At 35.4% G+C, this 26,462-nt stretch overlaps 1 protein-coding gene across 1 annotated transcript; it reads left to right on the plus strand.

The window, feature by feature from the left end:
* Window positions 1–862: 862 nt before the first annotated feature.
* On the plus strand, window positions 863–26,462 carry LOC149085645 (nonsense-mediated mRNA decay factor SMG9). The gene is made up of 13 exons (XM_089232450.1): window positions 863–948; window positions 2,266–2,334; window positions 7,207–7,459; window positions 9,218–9,303; window positions 11,753–11,844; window positions 12,570–12,678; window positions 15,627–15,737; window positions 16,927–17,012; window positions 17,265–17,359; window positions 18,628–18,735; window positions 18,987–19,085; window positions 19,374–19,506; window positions 24,713–26,462. The coding sequence occupies exons 1-13, from the start codon at window positions 925–927 to the stop codon at window positions 24,798–24,800; spliced, it is 1,353 nt and encodes a 450-aa protein (XP_089088576.1). The 5' UTR covers window positions 863–924; the 3' UTR covers window positions 24,801–26,462.

Here is a 26,462-nt window from a genome sequence, read left to right on the forward strand (position 1 = left end):
CGACTTCAAAATGGTTAGCTTTATGTTCTACTAGCTATAATACCCGGCGCTGCCCGGGTTTTTTTCAATTACGGAGAGGATTGAGAAAGTGATGCATCATTATAAAGGAATATAATAAACTATTATATTTATATACTGGCAGGATTAAAGAAGTGACAAATCATTGTAAAAACATATAGGCCTACATGTCTGAAACCATCGAGCTTATATAAGTAATATAAGCTCGATGTCTGAAACGCATTGTCTGAGAACCACGGAAATCAAAGTAAACATTCCGAAAGCCATTGTTCAGACCGTTAAATAATTGCTGCTCGACAGTTTTTGGCCCATTTCGGGCGTTTGCCCAGCTCTGGCGAACTTTCAAATTTCTGATTTTTTTCTGTTTTTTGCTTTTATTAGCGGTTCTTGAGTTGGGAAAAACTATCGTTGTGGCCGGTTTTATTTGTAAGAATAGTGGCGCCATCTGTTGTAAAAATTGAGGAAAGTAATGTCACTTGTGCGTGCGCAAGCGTCACTCAGTTTTTGGCTGCAGCAACACCAATTAACCACCCTGTACAATATTAACAATAAATTAATAAAAATGACGAACCGCCATCTATCAACGCATTCAAGTAAGTATGCAAGTTACTTGTGTCGCTAATAGATAGCAGCACAAGTCGACATTTCTTTTTCCTTTTTTTTTTCTTTGTATACACTCTACATAAAAATTCATTTAATCTCAATAAATGACGATATAATTGAAGAAAATAATCTATAAAAAAATATGTAAATATCAATCAATCTGAATAGGAAAAAAAAACGCGAAAGAAGTTCTGGACGGTCATAACCTTCCGATATTTCGATCCAATATTTTGGGGTCACGGCCGTTTGTATTTACATCCAATAAAAAGTTCTTTCCCGCAATTTCATTGAATTCACAGTAAGATGGCTCCACCGGGGAAACAAAAGGTTAGATTGTTACTTTAGGTAGACATTTGAATTTCACAAACGCTGTGAAATAATTCACTTATTTTCTACATTTTTTTTCGATTTGCCATTTATTATGATGTACGTGATGTGTGTGAAAAGCCCAATAATTATTAGACCTGTGTTTCTCAACCTATTCTTATCCCGTGGTCCATATTTTCCTCTCATGAACCCCCGTCCCAGTGCACCCCACTCCAACCTCATCCAAGAGTGAGACCTTTTCTACTTAACAAATATAGTTAAAGGCCGGTTTACAAGCGTTAAGCGATTTAATAGCTAACTTAATTCTAAGTCATCAATACAGGAATAGGGGGGGGGGCGATGGAGGAACCGTCCCACTCAAGAGCCAAAAGAATGCCATGAGGGGAAAACTTTATTTGACCCGTAAAATATAGGACAGAAGCAGTATAATCCAGATCGCCAAGAGTGCTGTAAGTCGCCAAGGCAGGCATAATGGTGCCGAGTTAATGTATTTTTTTTAGATTTTCCATTCCAGGTGACGCTAGTAATGCGGGCTATGCAAATGACATCTCCTTTTGTACATGTATTTTGCTTGGGTTCTGCCAATTTAATAAATACAACAACCTACTACAGTTTGGGATGGGGACAATGACTCTAATATTCACATGGTTGTGATAGACACGTAATAGTATTTGAAATAGTGTCATTTCGTTTTCCGTTGTCTAAACGTGTCTTTGTCTTGTCTCATATTTCCATCAGGTTGTATTTTTCCGATATATTTATTCTTATTATTTTTTGTAACTTCTGTCCTTCCGTTTTCAGTGTCTAAGAAGTATCATTATTTTAGTTTACTATTATTTAGTTTATTATTAGTCTGATACCCAGAGTGACTTTTGCTCAGATCGGTTTATTTTTCTAATAGAGTCCTGGTGTTATTTTTTTATAAAGAATATTTATTTTTACAACTAAAAGGACTGTAGTTCATTTAAGAGGGAATTCCTACAACGAGTCTGGGTAACCATGGAAATACCCGGATTGATTTATTATTTCGAAGAGAGCCCAGGTTTCGTTTTTTTCATACTGAGAATATGTATTCGTAATATTGTTGGTTTCTGCTTTTGTTATGTTTTCTATGCTGGTTTTTTTTTTTTTAAATTTCGGCATCCGTAGTCAGTTGCGGCCTTGGTGACTTTTACTCGGGCCGTCGAATGTGTTTGGCACAGAAAAAAAAAAGCGCCAAGGGATCTGAATTATACTGTATCTATTCCAAAGATTAATTAAATTTAATTGATTAAAAATTCTGAAAATATATAGCTTAATGATACATAATTTTTGCAGGATAAAAATACAGATAACTCTGGTGCACCAGCAAAACCGCTGATGATTCTAGCGAAACCTCCAGATAAAGTAAGTGTATTTTTAAAATTTTATTATTGAAAAACCCTCGCTAGATTTTATTTTTTAAGTATTTTAATATTTTATTTTATTTTTAAGTACACAGCTATAATGAGAATTTTTGGCTAATAAATTTTTATTGCTACGGATTTCTTGTTATGAGTGTTAACTAGCTTCATCATCATTTTCCAACTTTTAGACACAAATGTGAATCGGCTTCCCATATGGAAAAGTTTCTCCACAGGGACAACAGGATACAGGCATAGCGTAACTCTGACTATATAGATACGTTAGGGCTACACATGTACACTCAGAACACACATTCTGCCATGTACCAATTCTTTAAAAAATTCTTCATAGAAATTTTTAAGAGCTCTGCGGGCCATGCATTGAAAGGGCTACAGAAATTCCTACCAAAACAAAACTTGAATGATAAGTGGTACAGATGATAACTGTGCAAGTCGAAGAATGATTTTGCAACAAAATACATGTGAAAATTTGATATTTGAAACCAAAATTTCATGTTTTGTGTCATTCGGTAAAAATTAGTAAAAAATTCAGTTATTCATGCACAAGGAATACACGTGCATAATATTTCTTACTGTACATTAAAAAATACATTATTTTCATATCAATGACTTCATTGAATTACCTTCTGATTGCTTGATTTGGTCTTGTGGCATCAAAGGCAAACTTTTGAGACATTTTGAAAACACTCCAAAAAGAGCATTGGACTTACTATACCTTAATTCCAGGGCTTGACAAATAGAGAAAAAATCTAGGCGCCAACCAAATATCTTAAAAGCCAAGTATATCTCTTTTGCTGGACAGCTAGTAATATATACATATACATGTCCTGACTAATTCATCATTTCCAAGCCAAAGCTATAAATATAAAATTTGGCTAGTAGTTTTATGATATAAAGACTCACTAAGAAGAAATTTATTTTAATTGAGACCCTAAAGAGGGGGGGGGGGTCTTAAGGAATAATTTTCAGATTACCAAATCCAAGTGCGCAAAGCCAAGAGGTAACAGCTAGTCGTGTATAGAAACCCTTATAGGCACCAGTATCATTTTTTTGGTCACCACGGCTACCTACTACTTAACCACACATGTACCATGTTCATATTCCTCTGCGGAACTTCTAACAAATTGGTACATGGTGGAATGTGCGTGTCCATGTTGTGAACCTAACGTGAAGCTTGTTTGTGTGTAATGCTGGTTATAGTGCTGTCATCTACCACATATTTTTTGAACGATGAGTGAAGTGTAATGTTTGAAGATTTTACCGTTGTAGGCCTCTTGCTCTCTGCGACGACACTTTTTAATGGGGAGGTCAGCTTGCATTCGCACCTCAAAGTTGGGAACCACAGCCATGGCTACCTAGTGCCGGGGATTTGTCAAGTCTTGTCCCAATTCATTTTTCTTGGAAAAATACTTATCACCAAAATGAAACATGTTTGTCAATGGCACTAAAAAAAACCTGCTTTAAACATGAACATTGAAGGAATGGAGATATACACCAGTTTGAGTTGAAGGGGCACACAAAGGTTGTTTCATACACACACTGGGGTTTATTAGACCCCCAACAGGAATGCTGACAGGTTAATTCATCATGTCGAAGAGTCTTCATCTGCTTTTCTTTGGATTTGCCCAACATTAGGCTTTCTATAAAACAGTGAACAAAGATGGCTACTTTACCACACACACCAACTCCAGTCATATGCAGGTTTGGTAGGTAAAGAACTTGTTTTCAATGTTCATCCCTAGATTCAAAGCCGTGGATCTCGACGGTAACTTTCATGGCAGAAGATGAGCATCATCCTACCACTGCACTACTCTGGCACTAGACTTACATGGCTGGTGCCATGATGGAAGTATAGTTCAAGGAGTATAGTTGAGGAGCCATAGTCTAATTAAATGTTTCCTCTAAGCTGGGCATATGCATTGCCATGCCCGGTTAAAATTATTTGGGGCATGCAAAACCCCAAAATTTATCATTGGTAAAAGTGACAGATTGCCTTGGTGCACACAGAAGGAACATGTCTATGCATGAAAAATAAGTGGATACTTGGGTCTAATGCAAATCGACTTCTCTGATGCTAATCCATATCTGTAGAAACATCTCCTATAGCAGAAATGAATCCTGTTCCTGCAGGGAGTAGGTACAATCACTGTGATTATTCAGATGTAACCCAAGATCAGGATGACTTTTCCCATGCCACCATTGAGGATATTTTCCACTGATTTGGACAAAATGTCTGGAAATGAAATTTCTATTGGGGCATGGCTCCTCAGCCAAGAACTGCCTTTTCATTAAAAAAACAAATATCTTTTTTTTAAATTTCAATTAAATCATCTTGATCAGGGCTGGACAAATGCCAGGTGCCAAGTCTCCATGGTGGCTAAAAAAACTGGTATTGCCACCCAAAGTTTTCTTTGTGTAGTTACTCTTTTTTTTCTTTCAAACTGAGCACAACTCAGGTCTATGACCATGTATGGGCTATTTACTACCTAGTGAGTTGTGCTGGAAGTGTAACTGTGTGTATGTGCCTAACAGTCTGAGTGTGTATGTAGTGTTGTGTTTGTTTTCTTCAGTGCCGCCATCTATATCTCAGAAGTGAATTGAGTGATGTGTTATGATTGAATTACATTTGTATTGTTTGTAGGTTTGTTGCTCTCTGTGGCAAGACCTTTTTAAAGGGGAGATCGGCTCGAGAAATCTTACACGCATATGTATATGAATAGTGCAAAAGTGCATTAATTGCTTTACTATGGCCGTACGTGGACAGCCAGACCTAACTCAGATCAAACCTTGCATTGCTGACACTGCCACCAGATGGCGACTTATCCGATACGTCTTTCACGCATGAGAGTAATTATATAGTGATGTGTTATGATTGAATTACATTTGTAGTGTTTGTAGGTCTGTTGCTCTCTGTGGCGAGACTTTTTAAAGGGGAGATCAGCTCGCATTCGCTCCTCGAAGTTTGGAACCACAGAAAACCAACTTCAGCCAACCACCACTGTGGCGACGGTGGACTTCTAAAGCAGGACCTTTGCGGTGCGAGTCTGTGACTATGACCACTCAACCACCACAGCGGCTTGTGTAGTTACTGAAGAGCAGCACAAAAAGTTTGGAATTTACAGCAGTAGGCCTATATCTGCCAACATATATGAAAGAGGGTCAGTATGCCCTGAAAAAGTCAAAAGCAGAATTATTTTGGACCTTTTTCAGGTAAAAATTGTTTTGCTGTATAAAAAAATTTTCTGGCACCTAGATTTCTTTGTGATTTGTCCAGCCCTTATCTTGATCCATTGATCAAAATGATTAGATTATATTTGAGGAGATTAATTTGAGATTAAATGATAAGTTCTTTCTTTCAAACGTAGCACATCTCAGGTCTATCATTTTTCAGTTTACTACCTAGTGAGTTGTGGCAGACAAAGCTGCATTAAGAGTAAGCGTAAACAGTCCTATCGTTAAACTGGTATCCAAACGGCATCAGCGTCGTCTCTGTTTAGATGGGTGCCTGCTGGCCTGTGATTGGCTGCTAGCATCAGGTAGGAAAGTCATTTCCCATAATGCATTTCCCCATCACGGCGCCATATTGTTTACTTACTCAAGTGAAGACTCTCAGTTAGGTATTGCTCGTGGTTATTTTGGCAAATTGTTCCATCTTTAAAATTATAAAAACTGGCCAACTAAAATTATATTTATTGAATAAGTCCGCGTGCATTTCATGGGTGTAAAATGACATGAAGACAGGTGTTCACAAGTATAGATTTAGCTGTTAAAGTGTCGATAATATTGTTATTGTTACTGAGTGATTTATATTTTTATGCACAAGTACGTCTCCTATAAAGAAGTAAAAAATGTATGCTTTAGTGGGAATTAAGATTTTTAGGTTCTGTAGCAATAAACTGAAAAATAAATCAATGTTGAAATCGGAATAGCGCGATCAAGGGAAGGGGGAAGAAAAGCGTGGGAGCCACGTGATCAATTGGCAAGTTTGACACATCGAACTTTAGATGGCACTGCTATCAATTCCGCGGCCTTTCTTTAACATTGAGGGGGTATGCTTAACTTACAAGCGGCTTTGGTGCCAGAAGTGTAAGTGTGTGTGTACCTAACACTCTGAGTGCATATCTAGCATTGTGTCAGATTTTTCAGTGCTGCCATCTATATTTCAGAAATAAAGTGTAATGTTTGAATATTTGTACCATTTGTAGGCCTGTTGCTCTGTGTGGCAAGACTTTTTATAAGGGAGATGTGCTCGTATTCGCACCTCAAATTTGGGAACCACAGAAAACCAACTTCAACTGACCACCAATGTGGTGCCGGTGGGGTTCAAACCCGGGTCCTCATGACCAGAGTCCGTCACTATAACCACTCGACCCCCCACAGCACTAATTAAATGATACAGGAGCAAGCATGTTCACAAAAAGGCCAAGCTAGTCTTGGACATCACATTTGGACAATGGTGACATTGAACATTGAAGGACCAGACACACCCCGCTTCCCATCTCAGAGAGATATCGAAGCTTTCCCGGGGGATGGGTGTATCCGGAAATTTATTAATTTATGTGAAAATAACAATGATATATATATATATACAATAAATAATCTGGAATAAATAATCGTACAAATTGTGATCATATAGCATCATCCACAGATAATCAGTCTGGACAATGGTGACAAGTAAAGTCTTCAAACTTTGCATGGCCCACAGGTGACAAAATCATAAATAAGCCCCTGCAATAATGACATGGTTATTGATTAATTAAAGAGCATCCAGAGCTGCTCATGTTGAACTTATCAAGTTTGTCTTTTTTCACACGTAAATTTTCATTAAATCTGTTTCTTATCTTATTTTAAATAGAATAAAGTAACTCAACCTCATAGTGATACTACTCCCAGCAGCCCAACTGCTGGGAAAGATTTCAAGGCTCCCACAGTTCTACAAAAAGCCTCCCGCGATGAACATGAAGGTAGCCGATCTGTTTCACCATCCACAACACATGGCGCTTCTGGCTTGTCAAAGGACTCTGACGCATTCTCAGACTTTGTCAAGAATGTTTCTCAAAAGGTTTACCATATTCAACAGAAACCAACCACAGTAGGAAATGTCGATGGTATGATTCACTGACGAATTATTTTTCTGTTTTAGATCCAATCTGATCATGTAAAACTGTTCTTTCAAAGCCTCAAAACTTGCTCATATGATTCATCATCTATCATCTATTCACTGGGCTTAAAAACTTTAAATGATACTGAAAGATCTATGTAGAGTGATACCTCAGCCAGGACCGCAACTGGATATCTTGTGAGCCAGGGCAAGCACACATTTTGGTACCCTGTATAATGTTAATAAGATGCCCTTGAAAGAGCCAAAAGCAAGTGACAAGTTCAGAAATATACTTAGTGTGGATTTTGAGTGAGATATAAAAAATATCATTGAAGCTGTTTCAAGATATCTTTAAAAAAATATTGTTAAAGAGTGATTTATTGTGATAAAGGATATCGTCATATTTAGAGGAGTTTAAACATTAGACCATAGGCAGTTCTAAACAAGATTTGAAAAAAAATTAGCATCAAATAAAATCACATTAGCAGAAAAATTTATCGAATATTGTTGTAAGAAGGTTGCACTGTATGTGAAAGTAAAAAAATTTAATATCAGCAGACACAAATTTAGCAAGTGTGTAAAAAGCAGAACTTATCAATCCCTTAGGATTAATGTATGGAGTACAGACCATGCACATACTTGCCCTGAACAGTATTTTTTTTATCTGCTTGGACATGTTAGAAAACAAAATTCTATTATATAAGGTGAATCCCCACTGCTTAAAAAATTCTGTGTACTTAGTAGCATTTTTATCTGCATGCAGCTTTGTGTGTGCTCACTATAGAGGCGGCATTAGTCTGAACAAGCAATTGCCTACTGCCGAAAGCATCAATTCATCTATAAACTTACAATTAATGGTGGATAGCTCTAACATATATGTAAATGACCTGCATCGCTGCACACTTTTGCTGATTAATGGAAGCCATTTATGTGCTAAATGTCTAAATAAAAACTATGGGGTATATCGCAGAATAATCAGTGCTGCTGCAGATTAATCTGAAAGAATTTTAAGAAAAGTGGAAAACACTATTATACTATTTACAGCAAAGCATTTCCATTCAGCTGAGGGCTCGTTGCAGCACAATGCAAAACATTCTGCTTTGCGGTGGACATTTATCTGTGGCTGTCCATAATACTCAAACAAAGAACCCACTTCATGTGTGTGATGTTAAATAGGCACACATTAGTATCGAAAGCTGTCAGCAGCACCACTGACAATAGTAGGTGGAACCCCCGAGGTGCCCTGGTACACACTTTTAGAGCCACTAGACTATGCTATGCTTGTTTTCATTGATAATCATTTTCATTTGTTTAGTATTTCTTTTGTTTGATTTTTTTAAAGAAAGAGTCCAGGTTTTATTTTTTATAGAGAATATTTATTTTTTTACAACTAAAAGGACCGTAGTTCATTTAAGAGGGATTTCCTACAACGAGTCTGGATACCCATAGAAATACCTGGATTGATTTATTATTTCGAAGAGAGCCCAGGTTTCGTTTTTTTCATACTGAGAATATTTATTCACAATATTGTTGATTTCTGCTTTTGTTATGTTTTCTACGCTGGTTTTTAAAAAAAAAATTTCGCCATCCGTAGTCAGTCGCGGCCTTGGCAACTTTTCCTCTGGCCGTCGAACGTGTTTGGCACAGAAAAAAAAAGCGCTTAGTATTTCTTATTTAAGACTTTCTTATTTAATTAAGTATTTAGTATTTCTTTTGTTTGATTTTTTTTAAATAATCTCTTTTAATGCATGATTCAAAACAAAAGATCAGAAGATGTCGATGCCACCTGATATGGCTGCTCCAGTTAAACTTATTGATGATTCCTTGCTGTGGTGTGACAGTGCTGGAGAAGTGAGTTGTTAATGGAAACATTTCCTTTTAATCACTTTTCATTTTGATCAGTTGTGGAGACCCAATGCATAATTTTTTTTTTTTTCCAGATAAATTGCATAACACAGTCACACTCGAACTAGTGCATTTTTTATGAAGTAGCCCTCTATACAATACTCTCAGAATAATTTGCCATTTCTTTGAATTTCTTTTTCCCATTTGCAAACCTTTGTCTTTACAAAGCAATTGTTCAAATTCATTCGAGTTTGCGAAAACAAGTGTAGACTGTATATATAATAAAATCACTAATTTCCCAAAAAAAGATGTTTAGGCTCAGGATACACTGATTTAAAGAAGCTTGATTTGAATCACTTGATTTTTTTTAAATCATTGATTTAAATCACAAAATTTAAATTTTATTTTTCCTTTATTTAACTTCAATCTCTTTACAATCACAGGCATAATATTATGTCCAAACTCCAGTAGAATAAATTTAAACAAGTTTACTGTATTTTCTTTTCTTTGGCTTCACCATTATGAAGCTTTATAGCAACCCTATTATCTACAAAAGTTGCATTTCTAGCCCTCTTTTCTTTCTGTATACTCCTGTTGATGATTTTCTTTTCCACACATATAATGTATCCTTCTACTAAATACACGTAAGAGCAAAAGAGAACACATAGGGTGAGGGTGAAAAGATGACTCATTATCTTCTTATCATATTATGCTTATCTATTATACTTTTTTGTATAGTTTTTTCTTTTCCTCCCTTCTTCCTTTTTCTAACGTGTGGTTAGGTTAGGACAAGGTTATCAAATTTATTGCTGATTCGTTAAATAGAGATAATCCAAATTTCTTGCCAAACACATGTACGTGAAGTGGTTAATGATAATGAAGTAAAAATTACCTGGTATTGCATGCATGTTATTGAAATGCGATAAAGTTCTTTATTAAAACAAATATAGAGGATCTAGTAAATATAGACTTGAACCTATATATATAGTCTCTTGATACAGTATATGAAAGATAGCTGTTCTATTTTTCTAGATTTCGTGCATGAAAAAAATTGTAGAAAATATATAGGGAGCTAAACTTTTAAATATTACTGTACTAAGTATTTGCAATGCATTGGAGCATTACTATGAGGGCTTCCCCTAATACAAAAAATAGAAATTTAGATTTTGTATAAAGCGTTGAATTTTATGCCCTAATTACTGATTTAAAATAATAGAGAGATGCTGTACCAACATAAGTGCCTTTGGACTTGAAATTTTAAAACAAAAAGTGAGAATGTCTGAAGTTTGCACATTTTTTTGACCAAATCCATGAAAGAATAGGAATGTGTAAATTATTTAACAACGTCATGCAAAAATAGACTATAATAAATGCATCAGTTAAGTCTGTAAGAAACAATCTGGTCAGTAGAAAATATTTTCCATACAGCTGATGCTGAATGACTCTTTGGTTGTATATTTTTCTTGAGATCATCATTTTTTTCATACCCTGCTTAGTCATACATTAAAGCTCTTATTAGCTTTTTGTTATGCGGATCAGTTACATCATTTATCAATCAAGAAGTAAGTTATAATAAATTATATTTGATGATGTATGAACATGAAATTTTGGAAATGTACGTTTGGAATGTTGGTCTATACCATGTACTGGCAGATCATGCTAGATACCAAGCCTGTAGCCCAAATCACATGCGGACAAAACTGCTTATTTTCATAGTAATCCTTTTCATAGTAAATTTAAAAAATTTAGGTTTTGAGTTGCAGGTGAACCCTGATTTGATGCCACCATTTATTTTGTGGAATTTTGACACTATAATGAGTTTGTCATTGTATCAAATCGCAGTTGAAACCTGGGTAAATCCTTACATGAGTGATTGGTTCTTTGAAAATTTCCGACACTAAGCAGGGTAATTTTTGGGGGTTGCTATGATGGGTGTACCCAGCGAGGGGCAGAGGGGGGCAGCTGCCGCCTCCTAGAAGAGAAATTAGAGTGTAGTAATTGACACACACTACAGATATATCAATTTAGTATCTGTGAGTTGCCCCTTTCCCCCCCCCCCTCCGCTCTAGCTCAGATCCTGGGTATGCTCTTGATTGCTATAATGGAGGTTTGACTGTATATTCAAATATTGATGCAGATTCCAAAATCATATTCAAACCTCATCAATCCAAGCTTGAAAAAGTAGACGTTATTTGGCTTCAATATTTAAAGATGATTGCATTTCATGTTCTGCACTCTTACTCCAGTACGTGTTAGGTAATACAGATATTAATTTTTGAAGTGATTGTAAATTTCACATAATCTAACTATTTTTGTATTTTTTGTTTAGTATTTTTCATGCTGAAAATTCCAGCCATTTTGCATATTTCTGTAACAGTTTTATCAGAATAATGTACCTCTTGTAATGTGTTCTTTCTTTCTGTCGAATGTTATCCATCTATGGTTTCTTTTTTAGTACCTCCATGATGGCAGTGATTTTTACGTGATAGGTGTTATTGGACTTCAGGGTACAGGGAAATCAACTGTACTCTCTGCTATAAATGGGTGGTAAGTGATTGTTTTTATTATTCTGAAAACAGCTATTATAATAACTATACATATAGATTCGCATACACTTATACACAGAAGGTAGAACTAGCTACCAGCTGTTTGGCTTAAACATCCAAAAAAATTGAAAATCAAACTGATTGGCTCACATTTTTTTCTTTCCTTCTTTTTTCAAAATTCATAACCAGAACAATATACAGTGATAGCATAGGCGGAGCTTGGAAGTCTGGGGGGGGGGCACAATGATGATGATGTCAATTCATATATACATTATATCAGTCGATTCCACCTTTGACGGGGGGGGGGTTCAATGCCCCCTCCCATATATCTGCCCATGAGTGATACCTCGGCTAATGAACTTTACTCCTTGTCTTACAAATTTTTTTTTTCATCTAAAGATTGCTGACTGTTTTGCCTCAGCTAAAGAATACAGATTCGGCTAATGAACATTTTAGTTGATATAGATGCATGAGCTAATATAAAACAGCTACATCATGGGCTGACTTTTAAATGAATCCAATAAGTTACTGTCATTTGAGTCAGATTGGTTTATTTCCACCTTGGAATGACTTTATGCATCTGTAAAGCACTATTTCTTATGTCATAGGCACATGATTGGACCAATGCTTATTTGTTTTTTATATAGCCCATAATAATACTAAAACATATATTTATGAAGTGACAATATTAATGATTTCAATTAATTTTTTTTTTTTTTTTTGCAGGCCAGTATTTAAGACTCAGGGACAGGATGTAAAGGAGATAGGTTGTCATTGCACCAGTGGAATAGATATGTTTGTTACTAATCAGAGAGTTATTCTCCTTGATGTTCAGGTGAACACAGTAACCTTCAAAATCAGTTATTAGCAGAATTTTTTTCCCCATCTTTTAAAAAAAATACATCAGTATATAGCATTAATTTGTAATGCATGACTTTATTGTTAATTAATGATGTTTCTTCACCATTTTACGGGTACTTTTTTATTTGTGGAAAGGAAGTCCAAATCAAAACAATGGTTTTCTGTAGTCAAATGAAATTAGAATTCTGCAATACACAGCAAAACCTTTCCTTCTAGAAAAGTTTCCAAAAAAGTTCTTTCAAAAGTTTCCAAACGTTTTCTTTTCTACCAAAATCCCTCCCTTCCCCAAAAAAATTTTTCTCTTTGCCCCCATTTCCTGATCAATCCCATAAGGCGTCCTATATTGTATCTAATAGCTATTATCGCTTCCTCTCTTGTCAAGTGAAGGCTTCTTTCCCTTGCATACTCTGGAAAATTGTCTGATCTAGAAGAATTCCATATCTTAAAGTGATTGGTGGAGGGGACAAACACAGACAGGTGAAAATGGCAATTTATCACTTAGAAATCATGAGTAAATGCTGCTTGTTCCAAAGTTGGGAAGTGTCAAAGAAATGGCTGTAAAACAAAGTAATATGCTTGCAGCAAAGTTTTTAATATCCTTCAGTTCCCTTCCAACAATCTTCAAAAGCATGAATCTCATTACAGCAGAACCTCTCAATCACTGGTGTCAGAGCCAGGGATGCTGTGAGTGCTCAAGCACCCATGGTAATTTATAGCATGGGTCTGAGCATTCACTGAATTGATTTAGAAATCAAAATTTTGTAGGTAAAGCTCTAGGTAGTGAAGTGAAATACATTAAATCTTGATTCCACATGATTGGAAGAAAGAAAATGCGTGTCAACCAACAGGGGTTATCTGTGTGGAAGTTCCACTGAATTGAAACGTGTTGACCTTATTCTGAATAAATAATGTTTACTTTAAAACTTTGCACCCTCCCATAGTTTTTGTATTCCAACTATATGTAAATACAATAAAGTAAGGATGTTAATAAATATGTGTGAATGTGTCAGCTGGGTATTGCCAGATGGTGCTGAAGTTCAGGACAGCATAGACATTGCATATTCTCATATTATGCAGTAAACCTTGATTATCTGTGCGTGAATTAACCATGCTACGAAAATTTCAATTCCATGTTTAGCTATATGTTCTTCATGTTCATGTTCAGCTACATGTTATTTCATGTTCTTCCCTATCCGTGTTGCTGTTGGTTTTTTTCCATTGGTTACGTAAGATTTTGTGAAGGCTGTGATGAAAGCAAATATTTCCATTTTGTAGAACTGGATTTCTTCATTCTTTCACAGAACCTTCCCATTCTCAAAGCTGAACTCTCATGTCAACATATTGAAATGACCCCTCATATGTGTACACATAAGATGCGACATTGTCCTGGGTCGATCGGCATATTCGTGGGGCCGAAGATTTGCAGTCAATTACAGGAAATGCTGGAAAGTTAATCAGAATGAATTCTTTCTTATGCAACTGAAAGATAAGACACAAGAATGGTGTAAATTTGGATGCGGTCACACAACTGCATGGCTCATTGGCTGGACCAGCGCTATTCCTTTGTTTGTGTCATTTTCATAGTACATTTTATAGCTGTGCACAATAGCTGACATAAAAGGATAATTATGTTTATCGGTTATCTGTGATCATGTTCCCAATCGAGGTCCTACTGTATTTCTGCCATCAATGAAACCCAGTATATTAGTAGTGTAGCTATCCTTCAATAAGTGCAATTTTTAATATGTTTTTTTTTAGAAGGATAATATGAGTATACAAGGATTACGTCACTCTCCGCTACCATATGAAGGTTTTTTAACAACTGGCTGTTGCGAAGATATATTTTAGAAAGAGAGAAAATTCAACTGCCCCTGCGGGGAATCGAACCCACGTCCTTTCACCTTCCAGGTGAACGCCCGACCACTAGACTACAGAGGCACCAAATCTCTTAATCTATCCTTGGAGCTCCACCCGGAAAGTGTGAAAGGACGTGGGTTCGATTCCCCGCAGGAGCAGTTGAATTTTCTCTCTTTCCAAAATATATCTTCGCAACAGCCAGTTGTTAAAAAACCTTCGTATGGTAGCGGAGAGTGACATCATCCTTGTATAAGTCGCCATCTGGTGGCAGCTTCAGCAGTTGTGAGCTTGGCCTGAGTCTGGTACGGCCGTCCATGTACAGTCCCTTTCAGTGTACACGAGCTCCAAGGAAAGATTGAGAGATTCGGTGCCTCTGTAGTCTAGTGGTCTAGGGCGTTTACCCAGAAAGTGAAAGAACGTGGGTACGATTCCCCGCAGGGGCAGTTGAATTTTCTTTCTTTCCAAAATATATCTTCACAACAACCAGTTGTTAAAAAACCTTTGTAATAAGATTATATACAGCAGATAGTCATTTTAAACAGGTAAAATACATAAATACTTTTTATCCAATTTTGTTACTTTGAACCTTTTTTTTTCATATTCCCAGTGATTTAATCATTGTTTTTGATTATCCATGTTCATCTACTCCACCATTAGACCAGATAATTGAGGTTCTACTGTATTTACAATTTTTAAATCATTGTCCTTGTTGGGACACAACCAGAAATTTCACCTGAAACTCTAGCAAACATCATTATCTATCTATATTAATGTCTGTTTCATAATTATGAAACAATTCATGGTATCCACTGTTGATGTTTGCCACAGAGACAAGCAAGAGCCTCATTATATTCTAACCCCTGGACTGTGACATAAAAATCTAGAATAATAAAATAAAAAACATAATTTATTCATTAAAAAATGGTTTTAGTCAGGTTGCAGTGAATAAACATCAATATATCATCTAAAAAGCAATTGAATTATGAGCATTTGTAACCACAGACACATTGTTTGATGTTTACTTTGTGTGATATTATATTTCAGTATCTAAGTTTTTTATTTCAGCCATTGCTGAGTGCCTCTGTCATGGATCACATGATTCAGTATGATAAACAAGAAAAGAAACCCCTTGGTGGTTCTGATTATTATTCTGCCGAAAGCACCTTGTTTGTTCAAGTATATTTAATTCATTTTTTGTATCATTTTTATGTCAATGCACTTGCTTCCATATTCATAGAATATAATATACGAAAATATGTCAATAGAAAATGCAGAAATCAAGAAACATCAGAGAAACAACAACAAAAACGTCACGTCAGGTTTCACTACACGTACACGCACATTCCCGCATGTACCGATTCGTTGGGGGGTTCCGCGGGGGGGGGATGCATGTGTGGTGTAGTAGTAGTAGGTAGGGCCTCCAAAAAATGGCTCGGGGATCCATGATGTTCTTAAGTCAGCCACCTCGTTGGGCAATTTGCCTGTTGTGGTGTTGTATTTGTATAAAAAACAACTTAGCACTAGTAAATAACATTGCTCAACGCTGATTTTATTCCCAAAGATGTTCCAGTAAGTTTAGGGTGCTGATTCCAAATTTGGCATTTGATTTTGTCAGATTGGCTCTAGTTTTTGATAGCTTGAAAATTAAATTTTATGGGTAATACATAGCATACAAATCACATTGTTGGGAGTTTGCATTATTTTTTTAAAAACTAAAGACAATTTGCCAAAACCTGCACTAGTTTTGAAATGAGCAGCTTCAATATACCCAAAACCATTAATATTCACTTGGGAAAAAAATTGTTTTTGTTGAGCAGTGTAAAATAGATTTTTATCAGACAATTTTTTTAGTACTCAAAGGTATAAAAAAAATTGTTTTTAAGCAATTTTTTCTACCCGAATGAATATCGGTCAGTGTATTATTTTTAAAGTTCATGAGTGAGTTGAGTTTAATAGCAATGGTCATGCTATACTGTACCAACAAATACACATTAGCAGGAAAATATGAAGTATGGAATCTTATAGAATACCTTGTTCTAAGAAAGTACGAAATGCTGGTTTCTAACATTAATCGTTGGCATAATTAACATATGACAATCTATTGTTTAAATGTTACTTGGTACATATGTTGTTGTCTGTAAAATATGTACAGGTATATCGCAAGTCTTGTGTGGCTTAATTACAACACATGTTTCATACTTGGCATAAAACCATCAGCCATATTTTGGAATTCAGGATTTCATAGTTTGTATAGATAACATTGCTGAGTATTTACATACTATGTACAAGGGTGGCTAATATTTCATTTTTTTGATTGCAATGTGTACATTACACATATTTAATATGTACATTTTTCTATAAACAGTCTATGCAGATTGTAGCTTTCCTCATGTGTGTATGCCATACCATCATAACTGTGCAAGATTGGTTCATTGATCTCAGTTATATCAGGTACATTTTTTGTGAAATAATAAATATTTGAAGTGTTAAAAGTTTTAAACTAAACTTTCACATTAAAAGAAACCAATATCAATGATCAAGATTTTATATGCTTGAGACAACACAGTGTAATATGCCAACAAAAAAGATAAATTTTTATAATGTTGAAAAAAAATTTTTTTTGCTTTGAAAAATCTTTTTTTTTTTCACTTAAGTTTAAACTTCATTTAGTTACATCAATTCATTAAAGGAATTTTTTTTCAGGTTCTTATTATCCTGTGAAATGTTGAAACCTCCGAAACCAGTTCTTCAGTTTGATACCAAATCTGAAATTGTTGCAGAACATTTTCCTAATATTGGTGAGATGAAAATTTTAATGATGTGATTTTTTTAAACAGTCAAAAATGAAAACATTTTTTATACTGTGTCCTTTCCCCCCCCCCCCCCCATTAGCCAGCATGCCAGGGAAGAGTGATAGACCAGAATGCAGGGAAATTAAATATCACTAATACCAGAAAATTTGTAAATATCTAAACTCAAAAAGTCAATGGAATTGGATGATTTGAACCTTGTCTGTTGTCGCCATTTTTGGATATTTTGTGTTTTATGAATATCACTTCAACAGTTTTGAATTTCACATTTGATTTTTTTGCTTTTGCTGCTATAAATCGTATTTTATTGCAAATGCAGGATACCAAGTGTTCTCATAGATTAAATAAGCTAAATGGAAAAATTGGTAAACTGCACACTATTTTTGTATTCTTTGATCATGTGCTTGAGATTTTAATTAGCAGAGCAAAACATTAAATTGTAGTGCAACAGTATATTTCTTCAATCTCTGAGCATGCAAAGAAAAAGGCAAAGCACAGAATCTGTATCTCTTATTAGGTGTGTGATAATTAGGTAAGAGCGGTAAAAGTAAATGATTACCTTTCATTATCGTTATCAAATTCCTGGACAAAACATGTTTGCTAAAGTGAAAAGTGAAAATTAAAAATTGAAAAATAAAAATTTTATTTCAATTCGTGTATTGATTCATTATTTAATATAGATTAATATCAGAATTCTGGTTGTATCATATAATCCTTATTAAACCTTGCTTTTCTCCCATTCATGCTGGAAATGATCCATGCTGCAACATCCACAAAGCTGGTGTTCCTCTTTTTTATGGCATGCCGGCTAATGCGGTATATCTTATATATTACATCCTATAAGCATCATTCATATGAGGTTATGAATTCAACAAGATGTATTAATGTTTGAAAAAAAAAATTAGTTTAATGAATATCTGATCCTTTTTTTTTCTTTCTTTCTCTCCGTGCTCCATGTTTTGCTTTTCAATGCTTTCCTCTTTTTTTTGTTTATTAAATTCATTATTTGTCTTTTTTGCACACTGTACAATACCATATTATAACCATAGGCAGATATAGGCCTTCTTCTCTCCCCCCCCCCCCCCGCTGTTTGTGCCAACTAATTTTGATATATCAGTTTAGAGTAGTGAGAGAAATGTTTCTTCTTTCTAATTTAAGCTTCCTTATTATGTGTAGGGGAATCACTGTTACATGATTTATCATTTATAAAAACCCCAAATTTTCTTTTATCTCCGGATTGAAATTTTCTGTTGCAGTGTTTGTACAAAACAAATGTGAGCGTCAAGATTTTTTGCCGGTATCCATTGATGAAATGCAGAAGACCCTGCACTGTATATTCCAGAGCTCCAAGATGAATTTCTCAGGTGACTTGAAATTTTTAAAACTGCATGATTTCTAATTAATGTGTATTCACTTTTATTAATGCTCTTTTCTTTTGGTCATTTTATTGGTGATTAAAATTGATGCTAATATATTATTGACTTTTGAGATTCAGCTAAAAGCAGCATGCAAAGATTTTCTGCAGATGTTTTCAAAATAGTAAACATTTGAAGGAAAAAATTGCATAAAATTGTTCTTTAAAACTTTTTTGAATGTTTTATATTGTTTTTCATAGGTTCAGTTAATCCAGGGTCGGAAGATGAGAGTTATTATCAAGAAGATCATCAGAAATTCAATCTATTTCTACTACCAAAGAAAGAGAACTCTGAAGAAAGTAAGTCTTCTATAAAATGTAATTTGAATGAGGTGAAGTTTTTTTTCTTCATATGGCAGACATTATGCAAGAAAATCATGATGATAAAAAATATGAAATAAATCATACTTTTCTCAATTGCTTGATCTTTTGAAGAAGTATTTAAATGTTTTGAACTTTTTTGTGCATAAAGGAAAGCATGTACAGTATAATGTAATGTAGGTAGTCTCACTTTTTTTCCACCTATCACTTTTTTTTTAATTAATTTTCCTTGGTAAATAATAGTTATTATTTTTCAATTATGTTCAGAGTTGGAACTGGATCATTTTCCAGAGTACAGAGGACGACCAACTTATCAAACTCTTTCAAAGTCATTGAGTCGACAGGTGTTATCCATGCATCGACAAATAATGACTATGTTTGCTACTTCTGAGAAGAACTGGTAAGTTCCATTACTACGATATAAATATTATTTCCATTGTACAAATATTTAAGTTATTACTTGCATATCCACAAATAGCTAGATAACTACGTATTTGTTGGAAACAAAAACTCTCTGATTCACAATTGATATTTAAATTATTCAGATTTGGGATAATTGATTGATCACTGTGTTTAGAACATATGTATAACTCAGTTATTTTAAAATCTGCTGATGCTAAAAAAAAGCATTGAGCGCTCATCTAGCAAGTATGAGGCATATCAAAAAACTCATTCAGCACATGACGAAGAATCTGATGCTTTAATTAAGTTAAAGCCGGGAGAGTTGCTGGATTGTACTGTGCACTGTATTTATCTTTTAAGTGAAGCCACTTTTAATCTGCATGAATATGCAGTGCTTTATCATACTAATCAATTTTCAGTGCATCTTATTGCACCTTTTTCAGAGGGGGTGGAATGATCCACATCAGAAGTGACCAACTTCTCACTGTTGAAAGGCAGACATAATGGTCAACTGCAATGTCGTGGGCCACACCCATGAAATGACTCGGAAAACTCGCAGATTTGTGTTTGCCATAAGTAATATGGTGAAAAACTGGCAATTTAGTCATTAAAATTTTAATTTTAAACCTCTTCATAAACTGACACATCCATTTTTTCCCCTGTTCACAGCTAGTAGATGCAATGCCTCAAAAATTACTGTTTCTTTTGCAAATTATCCCATTCAATTACATCCGTACTTTGAATTTTACAATATTTTTTTTCTACACTTTTCTGGTATTTTTATTCCCTACTCCTGATTTGGTAATCTATGGAGGCTGCACAAGTGGAATAGATGCCCAAGGAATTGATTCAAGCACCAGTAGACTTCAAGAGGAGTTTTATTATTGGATGGAAAGAGTGTTACAAAGGCCAGTCATGTGGACAATATTGGCTATCTAGAATGGGTTAACCCCTGATGTTACCAAGATAAAATGGATTAGCTTCACATGGACCAGACAAACTACCTGGTCCATGTGAAAGAATGCACACATGCACCATCACCTGGTTCACCTGTATGTCCATGAGATTACACGGAACCAGATTTGTGATACGAGCATTCCTATAACTTGAGTTACCTTCTTGGAACAGACTATCAGTATTTTGGTTTGAGAAAGTGTTAATCTGCTTCAACGTAAAATGCCACCAACCTGCTATGTCAAAATTTAGAGATAACTGCTTCTCTGTTTTCGAACAAAAAATTGTGTTTAGGTGTGGAACTCTCTTGTTCAACACCACAATATAAACCCAACCATCCCATATGACAGGTTTTTGCTTTTCAGAAGTACAGTTGATGCTCGATATAACTATCCCCTTCATTCCATTGAAAACGGACATTATGTTTGGAGAATCATCATATCGAACGTAAAACATATGGTAGTCGTTCTATGAAAACATTTGGAACGTATCATACCAGTCGTTGTAACAGAATCGTTGCTATAATATGGGGTGGTTACAATAAGTGCCAACTGTACTATGGTGTGTATAGCCCAGTCGGTTGTAAATTTGTGGTATTGTTGTGAATTTGCATCCACTCCAAAAAAGTTTCGTGACTGGTGAGTAGAACATCAAATATGCATTCAGCTACAAATACAGAGCCTACAAAAAGGCAACTTTCTTCACAAGATGACAGAAAGAAATGGGGTGAAATATGCATAACAAATTTTAGGAGCAATACGTGTGTACGAAAAATTGTCAGGGCCATAACCAGGCTGGGGCAATCGTAGCACTGCCCCAGAGCAGGGTAATTTTTTTGGGTGGCCGCCCCAAAAAAATTACACTCATTTTGCATAACAACAATAACCCTTTCAAGAAGGGCCCCCGAAGGAAGGTCTGCCCTGGAGCCCCGAAAAGGCATCCTACGGCCCTGAAAATCGCTGTGATGAGAATATAGCTTATTACTATTGTCACTAGAAATGATGACTGTAAATAGTCTCTTAATCAGGTCTGCTGTAGAAAATGGATTTGATACACAGTAATTTTACTTATTTCTGGGCCAGCTGTCGGCCACCCCTAACCTGCATTATTTTGTATGGTAAATATCTTGTTATCAAGGTAAGAGTTACAGTAATCTCTCACTTATACCTTTCTTTCAATTATAAGACGACCTCTGTGTTTGATCTGCACTCCAGATCAGAGGTATAGGTAAATGCTATTAATTTTGACACCTCTCTCACTTGTGCATCTTTTTTCCTTGCACCGACGCATAAGTGAAAGGTCACTATATTCAAATAATTTTTAGAAACAAATTGATCTGATAAGTTGAGGTCATGGTCTCCACGTGAAAAAAAGCTGACAGGGAGCCTCTGAGATAGACTCCATCATTTTTCGTTTTCGTTACAAAATGAATTTTTTTGAACATTATTTTAAAAAAGTCCTGCTGGTCTTTGGAGTCCCTGGTACCTAACTCGTAGAGAGGAGGGCTCTAGTAATACAAATACAAATACAAATACAAATACAAATACAACGCCACAACAGGCAAACTGCCCAACGAGGTGGCTGACTTAAGAACATCATGGATCCCCGAGCCCTACCTACTACTGCTACACCACACATGCACCCCCCCCCCCGCGGAACCCCCCAACGAATCTAAATGCGGGAATGTGCGTGTACGTGTAGTGCAACCTGACGTATAGTTTGTTTCTGTGTAATGCTTGTTATGTGTAGTGCTGTCATCTGCCCCCAGTTTTACTAACTATGAGTGAAGTGTTATGGTTGAATGATTTACCGTTGTAGGACTGTTGCTCTCTGTGGCGAGACTTTTTAACGGGGAGATCGGCTCGCATTTGCGCCTTGAAGTTGGGAACCACAGAAAACCAACTTCAGCCGACCACCACTGTGGGGTTCGAACCCGGATCCTCGCATCACGAGTCCGGCACTATAACCACTCGACCACCACAGCGGCAATTTATTTTTTTATTTTGTGAATCAGTCAAAAAAAATTTTTATCAAAAATTAAATATCAGGGAAAAGCTTATGAACATAGCCATACTGGGGGAGGGGGAAGACTTCCTGCACCCTTCGGTGGCAACACCCTTTTTCTCTTCACGTCATATCTTGCTTATTTCGTTCCACTTTGTCAGAGTGATATGAGAATTGGCATGTGAAAGCACCAGCTTACTCAGGAATTTTACAATCCTAAAGCCACAAAAAAACCAATGAGATTCATCAAGCACTCTTACAAAATGTGCCAACTTCCCCCATGACGGTCCCCAGCCTGGAGTCCATGTTGTACCCCCCCCCCCCTTGATGAGGACCACAAAAATTTTTTAATTCATATTCATTTTACCAACGACTAAAATTCAAGGGCTCCCAACCAAGGAGCGGGAAGCCAATATGCAGATTTTTTATGGGCCCAATATATGGATTTATAGCAAACTTTTACCGTTAATGCTACAAAAACAATGAGATTCATCCAGGGCCTCCGAAATGAAACCTGTCAACATCCCTATCAGCAAACCTGACCTGGAGCCATATCAACTCCCCCCCCCCCCCCCCCCGCCTTGTGAGGGTCACAAAAATTTCCCAACAAATGGATTCCAGAGCCACCTGACTGGATTTATCTCGGGCTTCCGTTGTTGCAAATTAAAAAAAATCTATGCGATTCATCCAGCCCCCCCCCCCACCCCCGGAAATGATTGGATTGTTAACGACCCTCCCACACACAAAACTAGGCCCGCCAACTTCTGAAAAAAAAATCACACTCTATTCCTAAAAAGCGTAACACAGCCCGTTTTCAAATTCATATATAAAAAAGAGGTGGGTTGGGGGACCCCATACTAAAAATTGATTAGAACCAATTGTAAAGGTGATGAAATAATGATAATTATGAAATAATTACAAATAATTATAAGTTAAATAGGCCTAATTACAATTAGAAAAAGTAATTGCTGCATGAGAAAAGAAGGTATGGTTTAATTTTTTTTTTTTTTTAAAAACGGAAAAATCGTTTGCTTGTGTCTATCTATCTTTTGTTCTACCATAATGTTTTATCTAAAATGAAATATAATTTCGCTCACTAGGACACAGTCCCCCGATCACATGAAAACATAAAAATTCTAATTCCAAAATTAGCTGGATGCCAAAGGGTTGAAAATCAACTGATATTCATAACTCAAAATTAGACATTCTAGTCACCTGAGAATCTATATACACTGCTCAAAACAATTAGGGGAGCACATGGTTTTAACAAAATTACGCAAAGATGTATACCGATAAGTAACATAAAATGAATCATCCATAATTTAAAGCCTAGCAGGAAACGGAAGAAGAAAACTTCATATGCAAATCAAAGTTCATGACATCAAAAACCAGAAAAAGGAGATAAGGGCAGAAATCGGGATGTTGCAGAAAAGTCTGTTTTACTGCCGTAACTGTGAAATTCGATTGCGCAGTATTTTTTTTTGAGACAAGGTGACTTGAGGATGTCTCAACAACGTGATTTACCGAATCCATGGCATGGCGTGTTATACGCAGACTGGAATCCGGGCAAACACAACGCAGTGTCGCGGACGCTGTTGGAGTCGCCCGAAGTGTTGTTGCAAGGCTGTGGAATCGATTCCAAGAAACAGGAAATGTTAGACATCGACCAGGGCAAGGTCGGCCACGCGCCACTACAGCAACTGATGACCGGTATATACAGTTAACAGCCCGTCGAAACAGAACATAGAATGCTACGCAGCTGCAAAGACTGTTGCTCTTGGCAACAGGACGAAGGGTGTCCAGCCAAATAGTACGTAATCGGCTTCATGAGGGAGAAGTAGTAGTAAGTGTTGATGTGTTTCAGAATCCATTGAAATAACATTTATGTTTATACGTGAAATCATGTATGTAAAATTATTGCATTTTGATTTCAAAAGCCATTTCATAGCACAAAATATACAAAAATTATTCAAATTCAAAAAGTTAAAATGTATGGGTTTTTAGTGGTAGATACGATAAATTTCATAAGAGTAAGGTAAGTGTCAATATTAAATAATTGAAATTGCTCAGGTTATGAAAAATGTGGGTTTCAAACCTAATTCTTCAAACCCATTTATTTATGGAAAAATAAGTGATAACACTTTCACGTCAATAAATCCTGAGATGAATGAATTTCATCTTCTGGTGGAGTTTGTCTGTTTTATCTTATTTTAATAATTAAGCAGTTAATTTATTCTTTGTTTTAGGTTCTATTATGCTAATCGCATATGGGACACTGTGCGGAAAACAAACGACTTCAATGAATACAGGCGTCATCTTGTTTCCATTCCATGAATTTGTAATCATTGAGTCATTGCCACAGGTTGCTATCATTCCAGGAAAAATGTTGTGTTCACAGCATCTATGGCTGCCATTTCTCAAAAGAAATTATGAGAATCTGGCAGATAGGGCAACAGCTGGAAAGACCAAATCCTTTTGATTTCAAAGTGATTCTAGAGTTTATGATGTAACAAAAAAACATGCAACAATGTCTTATATTGGTGTCAAGGAAGTCACATAAGCATGTTTGACAATTTTTTAAGAGGGAGGAACATGAACTTAGAAAGGCTGATTATTTTTCTGATTAGCCTTTTTTTATAGGAAGAATGTTTCAGCCCAGATTTTTTTTTTTTTTTTTTTGCTCAATTTTTCATTTCTTAACCGGCAAAAATCAGTGTTTTTCATGAGATATGTTTCAGAAAGAAAGTAATAAAACTTCAAGTGAAAACACGTAGATTTGATAATAAATCTGTCATGTTAAATGAAATTGGTAATTATATATATGAATACAGGGTGTTGCCTTGAACTTGCGACAAACTCAAAGGAGTGATATTAGACATCAAGAGAAACAAAAATTGCTATTGAACATGGTATTGCAAACCACATTTACTCGATGAAAATCACAAAAATGCTTATGAGGTGTGTGATGTTGAGTAGGACAAAAAATCCAATGTTAAGTAGAAAAACATTCATTTGACCGTATGATTACAACAAAGCCTGTGGTGTACAAAATGAAGTACAATAATAAGTACAACATAAGTACAAAAAAGTGAAATAAATAAGTACAAAAAAGTAAAATAAATAAGTACAAAAAAGTAAAATAAATAAGTACAAAAAAGTGAAATAAATAAGTACAAAAAAGTAAAATAAATAAGTACAAAAAAGTAAAATAAATAAGTACAAAAAAGTAAAATAAATAAGTACAAAAAAGTAAAATAAATAAGTACAAAAAAGTAAAATAAATAAGTACAAAAAAGTAAAATAAATAAGTACAAAAAAGTAAAATAAATAAGTACAAAAAAGTAAAATAAATAAGTACAAAAACCATTTACTTGACTTGACATCATGTGATTACTATACAGTCTGTGCCGTACAGTTCAATGTCAAAAAGTAGACAAAGAGAAATGATTACAAGAGATTTTGTACTTCTTATTGTATTTTATTTTGTACTCCTCAGACTTTATTATAATCATGCTTTCAAATAAACTTTTTTTCCTACTTATTATTGGCTTTTTTGTCCCAGACGACATCCACCCTTCAAACATGGTTTGCGATACCGTGTTCTATATCAGTTTTGTTTCTCTTGATGTCTAATATCACCCCTCTGAGTTTGTTGCCACTTTAGGGCAACACCATGTAAATAAAGTTAATTTTCTTCACCATAACTTACTATTCTGAAAGTTTATTTGTATGATTGTAATTTTTAATTTTTCAAGTAAGAAGGTTGAGCTAGTTTTAGATTTAAAAAAAAGATATCTATACTGGTTGCATACCACCAAAAAAATAAAGCTGTGGTTTTATGTGACCCCCCTTGTAATCAAGAGCAGTTCACCGAAAGACTTCATACTTTTCTTTCAAAGCATTTTTCCCTTTTTCCAGAGAATTTTTTAAATCCTCTGTAAATAAATATGTGAATCGCATACAAGTACATCAGTTAATAAATATGATTTTATTCAG

The sequence above is a fragment of the Pholcus phalangioides genome, unplaced genomic scaffold (genome assembly GCF_987345545.1).
Source record: "Pholcus phalangioides strain wild (caught in Gottingen) unplaced genomic scaffold, Ppha-v1.0 ptg000006l_1, whole genome shotgun sequence".
In the NCBI taxonomy this organism is placed as follows: domain Eukaryota; kingdom Metazoa; phylum Arthropoda; class Arachnida; order Araneae; family Pholcidae; genus Pholcus; species Pholcus phalangioides.

What these genes read in the sequence shown, in the direction of transcription:
- LOC149085645 (XM_089232450.1), top strand. Translation starts at nt 925, where the DNA reads ATGGCTCCACCGGGGAAACAAAAG. An exon ending in CTCTCTGCTATAAATGGGTG is followed by an intron (nt 11,845 to 12,569) that starts GTAAGTGATTGT and finishes TTTTTTTTGCAG; the next exon opens with GCCAGTATTTAAGACTCAGG. An exon ending in CTCCAAGATGAATTTCTCAG is followed by an intron (nt 18,736 to 18,986) that starts GTGACTTGAAAT and finishes TGTTTTTCATAG; the next exon opens with GTTCAGTTAATCCAGGGTCG.